The sequence below is a fragment of the Theropithecus gelada genome, chromosome X (assembly GCF_003255815.1).
Source record: "Theropithecus gelada isolate Dixy chromosome X, Tgel_1.0, whole genome shotgun sequence".
Lineage (NCBI taxonomy): Eukaryota > Metazoa > Chordata > Mammalia > Primates > Cercopithecidae > Theropithecus > Theropithecus gelada.
Window position 1 is genome coordinate 43954220 of NC_037689.1, and position 14233 is coordinate 43968452.

At 39.9% G+C, this 14233-nt stretch overlaps 1 protein-coding gene across 2 annotated transcripts in view; it reads left to right on the forward strand.

Moving 5' to 3' along the window:
• PHEX (phosphate regulating endopeptidase homolog X-linked) overlaps window positions 1-14233 on the forward strand; it is a 224937-nt gene that overhangs the window by 133546 nt on the left and 77158 nt on the right. For both annotated transcript variants that reach the window (XM_025372572.1, XM_025372573.1), the window contains exon 13: window positions 9384-9461. In XM_025372572.1, the coding sequence (XP_025228357.1) occupies window positions 9384-9461 (78 nt within the window). The remainder of the gene's footprint in view (window positions 1-9383; window positions 9462-14233) is intronic.

A 14233-nucleotide genomic window follows, 5' to 3' on the forward strand; every position in this document is an offset into this window, starting at 1 on the left:
TTTTTGTGTGAACCACAAGTTAGAAATGGATTTCACATTTTTTAAATAGTTTTAAAAAAATCAGCTGGGTACAGTGGCTCATGCCTGGAACCCCAGTATTTAGGGAGGGAGAGGCAGGAGGATTGCTTGAGCCCAGGACTTTGAGACCTGCCTGGGCAACGTAGTGAGACCTGGTTCTCCACAAAAAGGAAAAATACAAGCAAAGAAACAACAACAACAACAAAATGACAAAAGACAAAAAACACGCCAAGTGTAACCAATCAAAAGAATAATATATTATGATACATGAAAGTTGTATGAGATTCAAATTTCAGTGTCTCTAAAGTTTTATTGGAACAGAGTCACAGCCATTCATTTCTGTGTTGTTCTAGCTTGTTTCTGCTTTCTCAGATACAGTGACAGAGCTGAGTAGTTGTGCAGAGGCCATATGGGCTGCAAAGCCTAAAGTGTTTACTATCTGGCCCTTTACAGAAAACGTTTGCTTATTCTTGATCTGGGTAAGGTAAACTTCATAATTCCTTTATTATCTGAATACTTCTGTCAACTCTGTATTTCACTTTATTGGTATTAGAACTAAATGTATCCATATTCTACAGATGAGGAAACTGAGGAACAAAGAGATTCAGAAAATTCAGGTATTGCTAATACCTTATATGATGATGATAACTTGTTATAGAATAGTTTTCCTCAGTTTTTTAAATAAAAATGCAGTTAAGTAATGGATAATATTACGTTTGTATGTTCTTTTAGCATTAAGGAGAGTCCTGAGCTTAGATTTTATGTTCAGTAAGTGTATTAGTCTGTTATCATGCTGCTAATAAAGACATACCTGGGACTGAGTAATTTATAAAGAAAGAGGTTTAATTGACTCACAGTTCCACATGGCTGGGGAGGCCTAACAATCATGGCGAAAGGCAAACGAAGAGCAAAGTCACGACTTGCATGGCAGCAGGCAAGCAAGAGAAAGCATGTGCAGGCTGGGCGTGGTGTCTCATGCCTGTAATCCCAGCACTTTGGGAGGCTGAGGCAGGTGGATCACCTGAGGTCAGGAGTTCGAGACCAGCCTGGCCAACATGGTAAAACCCTATCTCTACTAAAAATACAAAAAATTAGCCGGACGTGGTGGCAGGCGCCTGTCATCCCAGCTACTCAGGAGGCTGAGGCAGGAGAATCACTTGAACCCAGGAGGTGGAGGTTGCAGTGAGCTGAGATTGTGGCATTGCACTCTAGCCTGGGCAACAAGAGTGAAACTCCGTCTCAAAAAAAAAAAAAAAACAAAACAAAACAAAAAAACAAAAAACGCATGTGCAGAGGAACTCCCCTTTATAAAACCATCAGATCTCCTGAGACTTATTTACTATCAAGAGAACAGCACGGGAAACACCCATCCCCATGATTCAGTTACCTCCCACTGGGTCCCTCCCATGACATGTGGGAATTATGGGAGCTACAGTTTGAGATTTGGGTGGGGACACAGCCAAACCATATGAGTAAGTATTTGTTGATTGATTGAAATAGCTTACATAAAATAAATAGTTTTGTTTGCCACCAAGAATTAATTGCATTGGAAGCTGACTGTGGTGGCTCACACCTGTAATCCCAGCACTTTGGGAGGCCGAGGTGGACATATCATTTGAGATCAGGAGTTCGAGACCAGCCTGGCCAACATGATGAAACTCTGTCTCTACTAAAAAATACAGAAATTAGCCGGGCATGGTGGTGCATGCCTGTAATCCCAGCTACTCGGTTGGGGGGTTGGTGGCTGAGGCAGAAGAAGCTTGAACCCAAGAGGCAGAGGTTGCAGTGGGCTGAGATTGGGCCACTACACTCCAACCTGGGCGACAGAGTGAGGCTCCATCTCAAAAAAAAAAAAAAAAAAAAATTAATTGCAATGGATTTTATACCTTGCTTAATTTTCCAGAATGTTTTATATGTTCTCACAAAATGTCTCGTTTTCCCCCCTTTTTTCTCTCCTGTGGTAAGATCAGTTAATATTGAAATATACCTTAATGTTAGCTGGGCATAGTGGCACATGCCTGTGATCTCAGCTACTTGGTAGTCTGAGGCACAAGAATTACTTGAACCTGGGAGGTGGAGGTTGCAATGAGCTGAGATCGTGACACTGCACTCCAGCCTGGATGACATCATGAGACTGTCTCAAGACAACAACAACAAAACCCGGGGAAATGTACCTTGGTGTGAACAGCACTGAATGATGTTTATGATCACATGTTAATCCTCTTATATTTAAAGGTTAAATGTAAAATCTAGCCTTTTATATTTTCTGATACTATTGATGACATAGATCAGAGTGGGTTTATCAAATTATTCATTATATGAATTAATATTTATTGAGTATTGGCCACTTGCTATGTTACCTGTGGTAACATGGTGATTAGGTGGAATAGGCTATTGGTTTAATTTGAATAGTATTAGAAGATTCTCTCAGCTACAAAACCTCTCATTTAATTGTATTTATTCCTTTGGCTAATAAACTACTCTTTTAAATAAAAGTCTTTCTCCCGAGTAAATATATTAGATTGCTATTAGTCACTTACATTCTATTATAAACTAGTTTGAGGCCCCAATGGCAGCTAGTGGATTAGCAACCTTGAAAAATTAATAGTTTTGATGGATGAGAAGGAAAGGGGGAGATTTCTCTGGAGCACAGAGCACAGAAAGGCCAACTAGGGTATGATGGTATTGCAAGTGGTATGAACACATAGGACCTGCTAGGTATTGAAAGGAACAGATACAAGAAAGGGAAAGAGGAGGAAGGCAGAAACCAAGATGGCAAGTGCTAAAGGCAACCTGTATCTTTAATTTTTTCTAGGGTTAGGTTTGGTAGTGTTTCTTGTGTCTGTTTTCAGAGGTGTGCCAATAGTGGCTCTCAAAAGAGTCCTCCAACTTTTAGGGGGCTGCGAATAGCCTGGATTCTTTTGACTCATATGCAGAGTCTGGCTTTGCTAGGAAAATCTCCTACTGTGCTCCAAGAAGCTTGTACATTTGTCTTCCATTGATAAGAGGGTTGCGTCAATAGCTTTTCTCCCGAGGCATTTCTTTTCTCATTATTTTTTCTCTCACTACAAGTGTGGTCTTCTGAAACTGGACCTATGACTAAAGACAGTGACATTATTTCTCAGGGGTTTCAGGTTATTTGGTTAGGAGTATAAGATGACCTGGACTCCTCTGGAAGACCCTCCAAACAGACACACAACAGTTATTCCAAATCCTTGGAAGAAGTCATGTTTCTACTTTCTTGGTGTAGTCTATAACTAACATTTGCTCATCATGTACTCTGAACCAAGGGAAAAGAAGTGTTTTACATGCGTTGTCATCCTGAACTCTTGCAGATAACGCTGTGAAGTAGGTACTAATTTTTAGTATTTTTTTTCTCAACATCTGATGTAAAGGAGAGTGTGTTAGGATTACATTAGCTATTGGAAAACATGGCACATAATGCCTCAAACAAATAAGGGCTTTATTTTCTGTATGTCATGAAGGGGAAAGAGGGAGGCAGTCCAGGTCTAATATGCTGGGCTTCAAATGCCATCAGCTTTTCATCCCACCATCTTCAGCATGTAGATTTTTCCTCATATGTGTTGCCTTTTGATTACTAGATGGCTGCTCTGCCTCTGGCATTGCATCAGCATTCCAGAAAGGAAGAAGAGGAAAGACTAAAGCAGTAGTTCTCAACTGGAGGTGATTTTGCCACCAGCGGACATTTGGCAATATATGGAGATATTTTTGGTTGTCACAACTTGCGGAGCGGGGCATGGGTTGCTCCTGGTATTGAATTTGTAGAAGCCAAAGATGCTGCTAAACATCCTACAATTTACAGGACAACCCCCACAACAAGAATTATCTGGCCCAAAGTGTTGAGAAACCCTGGACTCAAGGCAGAAAGCACATGCTGATGAATCTGTCCCCTTTCAAAATGGATTATTGGAAGTGCAACAAGAAGTTTTTCTGAAATGTCATTGGCCCGAATTTCATCCCGTAGCTGACTCCAGTTGTAAAGAAAACTGGGCAACATAGCTATTTTGTTGTTGTTGTTGAGTCCATTGTCATCGTGAGCAGAATTGGAGTCCTGATAGTAAGAGAAGAAAGGGAGAATAGATATTAGGTAGACAGTAGGCAGTGTTTATTTCAAAAGTTAAGTACTCTCCCTAAGGTCACAGAGGTAGTGAAGATCAGCAGCTGCGTCAACCTCCTCTATTGAGGAAGGATGTCCAGCTGTCAAGTGCAGCTTCTCTCCAGATGTCTGTATGAATAAAGCATGAAAATGCATGCACTGGGTATGGAAAGCCCTGGAGTTTTTGATCAGCCACAGACAGCCTAGGAAATATTTCTTGCAGGATATAATATACAATCTGTTAAATATTTATATCACTGCTCTCTCAGTATTTACAGTGGGACTTGCCTTTCCTTTTTGTTCATGTAACCAATAGGGTAATTAATCTCAGACCTGACTCACTAATACTTTGCCCTTCAAGCCATCAAACTATTGGTGCTTCTCTTCTCCCATTCGGAAAAATTAAAAAGCGATGTGATTACTATTTGCCTTACTTAGGGTTCATTCAGGAAAACAGACACTCTTCTAAGTATATCAACCAGCAAGACATTTAATATAGGGAATTGGAGGCTTAGGCAACCACTCCGAGGGCTGGGGAGTGAAGGGCAGAGTCTGCCAATGATCTCTGCTGCTTATACACCAAAGAGGTCTTTCTAAGGAGAATGCCTGGAAGTTTCTGGAAAAGGGCTGTATCTGCTGTCTGCAGATGCCCACATGTCTGTATATGGCTACCAACAGCAAATGAATGGCATCTCCTCTTCTACCTCTGGAATTGCCTATGAGTGCTTCTCATTGGCAGTCTAACCTGGAGCCATGGGATATTGCAAGATGTAGTTCTGAAGCTTCTCAGGGAAAAATGTAGGATGAGGAGAAGTTGACAACGAAGTCTGTGGCAGAAAAAAACATTTGAGTCTGAATAGAGGTATACATATATAGCACATTTTAGGAAGAAGAACACTCAAGTCAGATGTTGGCAATGTTGCTACTAGTATTATTACCTTATTCTAGGTATGTATCTTTGGGAGGTAAATAGGGATTCTTTATATCTGTTCTGATTGTTCTGATTCTCTTCAAGTTATGGTGATGCTACATAAATAATAAAAATGGATTCAATAACCTGCATAGATGGTGCAGAAGGTAATATATTCTGTGAGGCTCTGTGGTGCAGTGGGGGGTCCCAGAGATGAGGTTTAAAAAACAATGCATAATTCACCAGCATGCTCTGGAAAGACCAGTCTTCAGAAAACAATTGTGAATGACTCAGCTTGTTCATTTGTTCGTTCTCTTTCTTTCCTTCTTTCTTTCTCTCTCTCTCTCTTTCTTTCTCTCTCTCTCTTTCTTTCTTTCTTTCTTTTTCTTTCTTTTCTTCTCTCTCTCTCAAACTGTCTGGAATTCTTGCTATAGTTATGCATATGACTTATAGTGAGCTGATAAAATATAGTGCAAAGTTAAATACAATGCAGGAAATAATAGAATAATCTCAGAATGAGGTAACCTGTAGACATACGAACTAGTTTGGTGTTGGGGATAGAGCTGTAACCTCTAGTTATCTGCTATCTGGGTCACATCAAGCTTTTAGTGTGTGTAACTCACAGGGTTTTGAAGGTATAATTTGATCTGTGCTATACTTGAGTCTCTGAAACAGCAAAACCCATTATGACTATGTCCTACAGCCCTTGTAAAATCCTAAGTCTTGAGTTTCAGGATTCTGCTGATATTTAATATTTGAATTATTTCAAGGAAGATAAGGAAACTGTACTATCTTATTCTGTTTATTTCTTGAGTGAGGAAAATTGAAAGGGACTAAAGGAAAGAACTCGTTGCCAAGAGCAGCGTCCAAAGGTCACTGGTTTTGCTTTGCGGCTTTGCTGGAATAAAACCAATGTGTTTGGGGTTGCCTAGGTCTTACATTAGGTCATCTGGAGGCAGATCTGGAGATGAGAATTCCTGTTTAAGTGATTTACTAAACAAATACTCCCAAGAGAAATCAGTAAGGGAATGGGAGAAGCAAGACAGGGAGGGGTGAGAGTCCAATTTCAGGAGACATCTCAGAACTAGTCTGATCCTGCAGGGAACTTTGGAAGTACAAATTATACCTCAGAGTTTGTCCTGAATTGAGGCAAGGGGGCTGTGCTTTCATATTGCTGCTTAGGGCCGCTTGGGCGGAGGCGGAGGCGGAGGTGCAGGTGCAGGTGCAGGTGCAGGTGCAGGTGCAGGCAGGGTGGGTAGAAGGCAAATAAACTCTCAGGAACTAGCTGTTTTTGATTGCAGGCAAGGTGCTCTAGTAGCTCCTAGGGCAGGCCTTCAAAAAGTCTCAGGTGTTGGCCATTAGAAAAGAAAAACAGATGCTGGAGGGAGGCACAGAAGTTATAAAAGGGATCCCACGGAATCTGGTCAGAGCCCTGACAGTGTACTTGTAAGCTTGTCTTTTGCTTTTATGAAACCCAGAATCTGGGGAAGGGAGAGAGAAATTTTTCACATGGAACTGTGAAGTTTCTCTAAAGCAAGGGTTGACGAACTTTTTCTAGAAAGGGCCAGATAAAATATTTGAGGCTTTGTGGGCCACAGGGTGTCTGACCCAATTATTCAACTCTACAACTGTACTGCAGGAGCAGCCATAGATGACAGGTAAACAAATGAGTGTGGCTATGTGCCAATAAAACTTTATTTATAAAAACAGGGGTAGGGTAGCTGGATTTGGCCCAGGGACCATATTTTGCAAATCTCTGCTCTTGAGGTTCTTCATATGTGCCTAAGTTTGTTTTTCCTTTATTTATACCCTATCTGTTATAAAACACAGAGGATCATTAGTACCTTTGTCTATCTAAATGATGGTTACGACACTATGATGTATCTTAAATGATTCTAGACCACTGCCTCTAATCTTCCTGGCATCCTGGCCATCTTTCACAATGTTGCAAAGATAATCTTCCTGAAGCATGACTCATCTCCTTTTATTCCCATGCTAAACGTATTTAGCTCTCTCTTAGCTGTAACATAAAATTTAGGCTTGTTAACATGGCACTCAGGAATCCCTGTGATCTGACCCCAGGCCAATTTTCCTGCCTTATTTTCTGCTCTCCATCCTCATGTACTTATAGTCCTGCTACATTAAATTACTCACCCTCTCTTCAATATGCCATTATCGTGTGTGTTTGCTATCTCCTTGTAGTTTTTTTCATTTTTATGTATTTAAGCTGACTACATATATATACTGACAAAATTATATATATATATATGATGTACATGATGTTTTGATACATGTATACATTAGAGAATGGATAAATTAACATATCCATCACCTCATATATTTATCATTTTTGTGATAACATTTAAAATCTACTCCCTTAGCCATTTTCAAGTGTACAATACATTGTTATTAACTATAGTCACTATGTTGTACAATACATCTCCTAAACTTATTCCTCTTATCTTTGAAATTTTGTATCTTTTGACCAACTCCCTAACCCATTCCTCCACCCCTGGTAACCACCATCCTACTATACTGTCCCCTATGAGTCTGACTGTTTAAAATTCCACATGAATGAGATCATGCAGTATTTGCCTTTCAGTGCCTAGCTTATTTCACTTAGCATGAAGTCCTACAGGTTCATCCACGTTGTCACAAGTGACAGGATTTTCTTCTTTTTTAAAGCTGAATAGTATTCCATTGTGTATATATACTACATTTTTAATCCATTCCTCTGTCGATAGACATTTAGGCTAATTCCATATCTTGGCTATTTTGAATAGTGCTTCAGTGAACATGGAGGCGCTGATATCTCTTTAGCGTACTGATTTCATTTCCTTTGGCTATATCCCCAGAAGTAGGATTACTGCTTCGTATGGTAGATATATTTTTAATTTTTAGAGGAACCCCCATAGTGTTTTTCTTTTCTCTCTTTTTTTTTTTTTTTTTTTTTTTTTAGAGAGACAGAGTCTCGCTCTGTCGCCCAGGCTGGAGTGCAGTGGCGTGATCTCGGCTCACTGCAAGCTCCGCCTCCTGGGTTCACGGCATTCTCCTGCCTCAGTCTCCTGAGTAGCTGGGACAACAGGTGCTCGCCACCATGCCCGGGTAATCTGTTTTTTTTGTATTTTTAGTAGAGACGGGGTTTCACCGTGTTAGCCAGGATGGTCTCGATCTCCTGACCTTGTGATCTGCCCGCCTCAGCCTCCCAAAGTGCTGGGATTACAGGCGTGAGCCACCGTGCCTGGCTTCCATAGTGTTTTTCATAGTGACTGTATCAAATTATATTGCCATCAACAGTGCTCAAGAGTTGCCTTTTCTCCACACCCTTGCTAACACTTATTATCTCTTGTGTTGTTGATAATTGCCATTCTAACTGGTGATAGGTAATATCTCATTGTGTTTTTAATTTTTATTTCCCTGATGAATGATGATGTGGATCATTAAAAAAATATGTTGACCATTTGTATGTCTTCTTTTGAGAAATGTATTTTCATTTTATTTTCCCTTTTTAATTACTTAACTTATTTATTTATTTTGAGACAGGTTCTTGTTCTGTTACCCAGGCTGGAGTGCAGTAATGTGATCATAGCTCACTGCAGCCTCTACCTCCCAGGCTCAAGTGATCCTCCTGCCTCAACCTCCCAACTAATTGGAACTATAGGCAGGTGCCACCATGCCCAGCTTATTTTTATTTTTTATTTTTGTAGAGACAGGGTCCCACTGCGTTGCCCAGGTTGGTCTTGAATTCCTGGCCCCAAGCAATCCTCCTGCCTCAGCCTCCCAAAGCTCTGGGATTACAGGCATGAACCACTGTGCCCGACCTCCTTTCCCCATTTTTTAACCAGGTTATTTGCTTTATTGATATTGAGTTGAGTTTTAAATATATTTTGGATATTAACCCTTTATCAGATGTATGGTTTGTACATATTTTTGCCTCCATCTTTGCCCCTGTTTCTTCTCCTGGAATGTTCTTCTAGCTCTACATTTTGAAATCCTAACCATTCTCTAAGACTCGATTCAGTCACCTTCTCCATTAAGCATTTTCTCCATGCAGAAACAGTCTCTGCTCTGGACTTTGATAACAATATTGTCTATTTCTATTAAAATTTTTATTTTGTTTACATTGTACTAGACAGTTATTTGCTACATTCACTACATTTTTAGTATACCGAGGTCTCTCAGTATATATCTATCTACTTTTGCCCTTCACAGTGGCTTGCATATAGTAGATATTCAGTAAATGGAGTTTTCAGATGAAGGGCACATTTCTACATCTTGTGATTATTAATGATTTAAGTGCTGAAACTCTGACATTATTTTTCTTTTTCCTTTTTATAGGCGAGAGCTGTTTTGGCAAAAGTTGGCTATCCAGACTTTATAATGAATGATACTCATGTTAATGAAGACCTCAAAGCAGTAAGTGCTATATTTATTGTACTTTTTTTTTTTTTTCCCCCCTGGCAAGTTTTACTGGCCTTGTGCCTTTCAACTAACCCAAGTCCAAGCAATTAAAACTGGTGATGCCAGAAAACACCAACTTTTGATTAATTCCTTGGCTAGATACGAGCCTGAATATGCCAGGCAGATCACAAGATTTAGGGCAGATTCAAAATAAAGGAAGTGTCAGAAACGATGCATAGCTGAGTGGGTACCATAAAACAAATGGACTTGGGTTTGGCCTAATTTGATCATAAAAGAAAGAATTAAGCAAATTGAGTATTTTACAATTAGTGAGCATGTTCTAATGGCAAATGCATCATGTTTGTTGTTAAACACTTTTTATTTGCTTCATTCATATTAAATGAATAGTAATAAATCTGCCTACTGGGACTTAACTTCATTAAACTTTATGAGTGGTTTGGCAAATTAAGTGCATATACATATGACTCTGTAATTTATTGTGAATTGGATTGTGTATTTGCAGTAAGTTACTGATGAAAAATAGTCATAATTCTTTTTTATTCCAATATTTTTGGACATGTATTTTCCGGTAGGTATATTAATTATAGGCCTTTCTAATCACAACGACTGTTATTTCCTCTCCTACAAATAGTTCTGATAAACGATTTTTCTTCCTCATTAAAAAAACCTGTTTTTACCATTCACTAGATTGTCTTGAAAACGTACTCTTTTGAAATTCTTTAAGTAACTATGCTTCTGAGGTATAGCTCTTTCCTGAAATTGTGGCTCAACAAGTGGCATATCTGAAAGCAATCCCAGCTTTGGAGACGAGCATCAGAATTTTACAAGACTATTCAAAAGTGAGAGAAAGCATTAATTAGAACCTTCCTCCATTGGGCTCTAAGATATAGCCTCCCAAAATATTGATACAGTTGCTCTGGAAGAAAATAATTATGCCTCATAGCATCCTAACACTCAGACAGTCTATCTTATTTTGTTTTGATGATGCTGAAAATTCCATTATTATTATCATAACTAAAAATGTTGAAGCACTTGACATATTCATGTACATTAACTTTTCATTCCTTCAGTGATTCTGTGAAATAGATGATGTTCATTCCCATTTTGCAGAAAAGGACATAGAGACTCAATAATTTAAGTGAGCTCCTCAGTTGCACACAGAGTTTCAGAGCCAGGACTGAAATCTGGGCTCAGGAAGCTCTGCCTGTAATCAGAGAAGGGGTTCTTGAGGGTCCTTTTTAGGCAGCTGTGCTGGAGGAACAGAAGCGTCAGGGTGGAGACTTGGTGGGGGCAGTGTGACCAGAGCTGTTGGAAGAAGAGCAGAGGGAAGGCCATATTATCAAACGGTTAAGAGCACAGGCTCCAGTGTCATGGGCCTGGGTTTGAATTCTGCTTCCTCCACTGACTAGCTGTTTCATCCTGTGTAGGTCACTTAACTTCAGTTAGCCTCCCTTTGGTATCTGGCTACTGGAAATATCATAATCAAGTCTTAGTATTGTTGGGAAGATTAGATGAGATTATATAAACGTAAAAGCACCTGGCATAATACTCTGACACAGAGTATAGCCTACTCCCTATAAAGGGGAGCTTTAATATGGACCATTTGTGGTCCATTTTCAAATCAGCCTTATAAAATATTCCATTTCATTGATCCTTAATAGAAATAGACTGCAGCGTGAATTTACAGGAAAGCAAAAAGCACACTGGGTATTTTAAACAGGGAATTTAATACGGGAAATAGGTTGGAAGGCAAGAAAAGGGAAAATAGATAAACCACAGGTTAACCTGCTGTTGCTATAAGAAGAATATCACCAGGGCACAAAGTACCTTAGCAGGAGAACCTGGGTAACTCCATACAATTGGTACATATTCTGAGTCAGGATGTGGATGAGAAGGTTTGAGAGACAGTTTAGTGTAGAGGTTATAAATAGGGACCCTGGAGTCAAAGTGCCTGGAGTAAAACCCCCAGTCTACCATGTACTACCGTGTTACCTAGGGTAGGTTATGTATCCTCTCTGTGCCTTTCTTCATCTGAAGAATGAAGGTGATACAAATCCCTCCCATATAGCATTTCTGGGAGGATCAAATAAGTTAACATATTTAAAGTGTTTAGAATGAACCTGAGCATACAATCAGCACAATGTAAGTGTTAGCTATGACATCCTCAATTCACACTTGTGGTAGTGGACATTTTGGTTTGAAAAAGTCCTCATGAATTAACTCATACACTGTCCAGGTCCCTCAAATTGATTTAAAAGGGTATACAGATGGAGCAGTCTCAAGCTTTAATCGAATAAGGTAGCACTTAAGGCTTACTCACAATATTTAGTTGATCAAGTTTTGTTGGCATTCTGTTGCTAAGTTGAGAGCCCCAAATTTAAGGACCCATTGAATGCAATATCTTTTGTGAAAAGAAACCAGATGCCAAACAGGATGCCATGTTGGCTATGCTTCTTTGTTTCTCTGGGGCCTGAACTGAAGCGGTTACACACCAAGATTTTTAATCACTTCTTTGAAGAAATGGCTTTCATCTGACTCATTGCCAAAACAGACACAATTACACCCAAGAGTTTTAACAGTTTAAAAACCTGACAGTGAAAAAAATTCCAGGTACATGAAGTAAAAAGACATTTGTATTCAGAAACCGATGGTTTTAGTCCATTTTCACATTGCTATAAAGAAATACCTGAGACTGGATAATTTACAGAGGAAAGAGGTTTAATTGACTCACAGTTCCACATGGCTGGGGAGGCCTCAGGAAACCTACAATCATGGCAGAAAGTGAAGGGGAAACAGGCACCTTCTTCACAAGGCGGCAGGAGGGAAGAATGAGAGTTCAGGAAAAAAACTGCCACTTTTAAAACCGTCAGAACTCGTGAGAACTCGCTATCATGAGAACAGCATGGGGGAAACTGCCCCCATGATTCATTCACCTCCCTTCCTTGACATATGGGGATTACAGAGATTTGGGCTCTCTCACTTTCTCTCCCCCTCAATCCCTGCCCTTTTCTTTTTCTGACAATGGCTTCAGTCCCTCCTCCAAAGCTCAGCTTTGGAGTGGCAGTTCTCCTCTACTCTTCTAAGTGACGGTACCATCACCTCCTCCGTTTTGTGACACTATAGACACAGGAGTAGCAGCTGTGCTACTCCCGTGACTCTCACAGAGCCAGATCATATCACTGATAGATGAAATCAATAAAACTCACCCTAAAAGGTAAAGGATGACATTGCAGTATTGTCACTGAGGGCAATAGCAAAAAGACTAAAGTATTCCTGGTACACAATGAGACTGTTTTCAGTTTTAAGAAACATGTGGATAAGGACTCCTGTGAGAAATTTCTGGTAATACGAGCTCTGAGCATGAGAGGCTGTTACAAATGAAAAACAGCATGCTGCATTGGAGACAGGTGGAGATATGATTCATCAGGCACAAATGCAAAAGGAAAGAGGAGCGAAATTACCTGATGGATCAGATGAAGGTCAAGGAAAAATGCTGAAAATGGAAGTTGGGCTCGTGTGGAAATAAAAGCAAATGAGATAGAATTAAGAGGTAGATATGCAAAAGAATCAGATTTTTTTCTTTAAGGATGACAAGGTAAACTGAGGTACTCAGCAAAGCATTTCTGAATAACAATCCTGTAGTTTTGGAAAAGAACAAGAAGAAATAAAATGCCCTTTATTTGAATCCCCATCAACATGCAGGAAAGCCTATTAGCCTAAATAGGTAGGCATCGGCCCATTTTCAAATCAGCCTAATAAAGTATTCCATTTCGTTGATTCTTAATAGAAATAGATTCAAGCAGTGAGTTTCTACCAATTTTGGAAATACTTCAATATTAGCGAGGAAAGCAAAAAGCACACTAGGTATTTTAAACAGTGAATTTAATACATGAAATATGTTGGAAGGCAAGAAGAGGGAAAAATGAGATAAACCACAGATTAGTAACTTTAGAAAGCAGCTGCTACTCCTGTGTCTAGGGTCACAGAAGGGAGGAGGTGATGGTACCGTCACTTAGGAGAGTAGAGGAGAACTGCCACTCCAGAGCTGAGCTTTGCAGGAGGAACTGAAGATTCTTCCAGAGTCACTGTCAGAAAAAGAAAAGAGAGGGAGTAGATGGGGAGAGAGAGTGAGAGGCAGCAACACAGCACCCTTTTCTCTCCTGCAACCCACTGATTTCCTCTAGCGCCTCCTATTTGCAGGAAAGTAATTGGCAAAGGAGCTTGGGAAACAGTTTTCAGATTTCCAGTCCCCAGCATTACGGAACAGAGTGAAAGGGTAGGCAGCACGTAGCTGAAAAACTATAGGTAAATAACCAGCACAATTAAGGACATTACTCATTCTTGTGAAAGCCAATGAAGAATTGCAGTAAGGACTAAAGTCAGAATCATGGCTGGCCTCCATTTACTTAGGAGAATTGGAAATGAGAAATTTTTCAGAGGCCAAAGTTTCTGGTGAGTGATACACACATATATACATATAATGTGCATATAGGGATATGCAGATACGTGAACCTATGTAAGATTCTCTGGGGTGGGTCTGGTCTGCTTTGGCCAGTGAAACGCTAGTGTGTATGTGCGTGTGTGTGTGTGTATGTGTGTGTGTACATGACAGTGCTACTATGCAAGAGTGAGGTGATATTCAGATGGAATGCTGCAGAAAAAGAGGTTGTTAAAATATTAAAATAATTATTTACTATTTGTTAACAAACACAAAACATTGCACTCAGCTCTTTCAAGGGACCCCTGGCCATCATGGCACTGGAGAG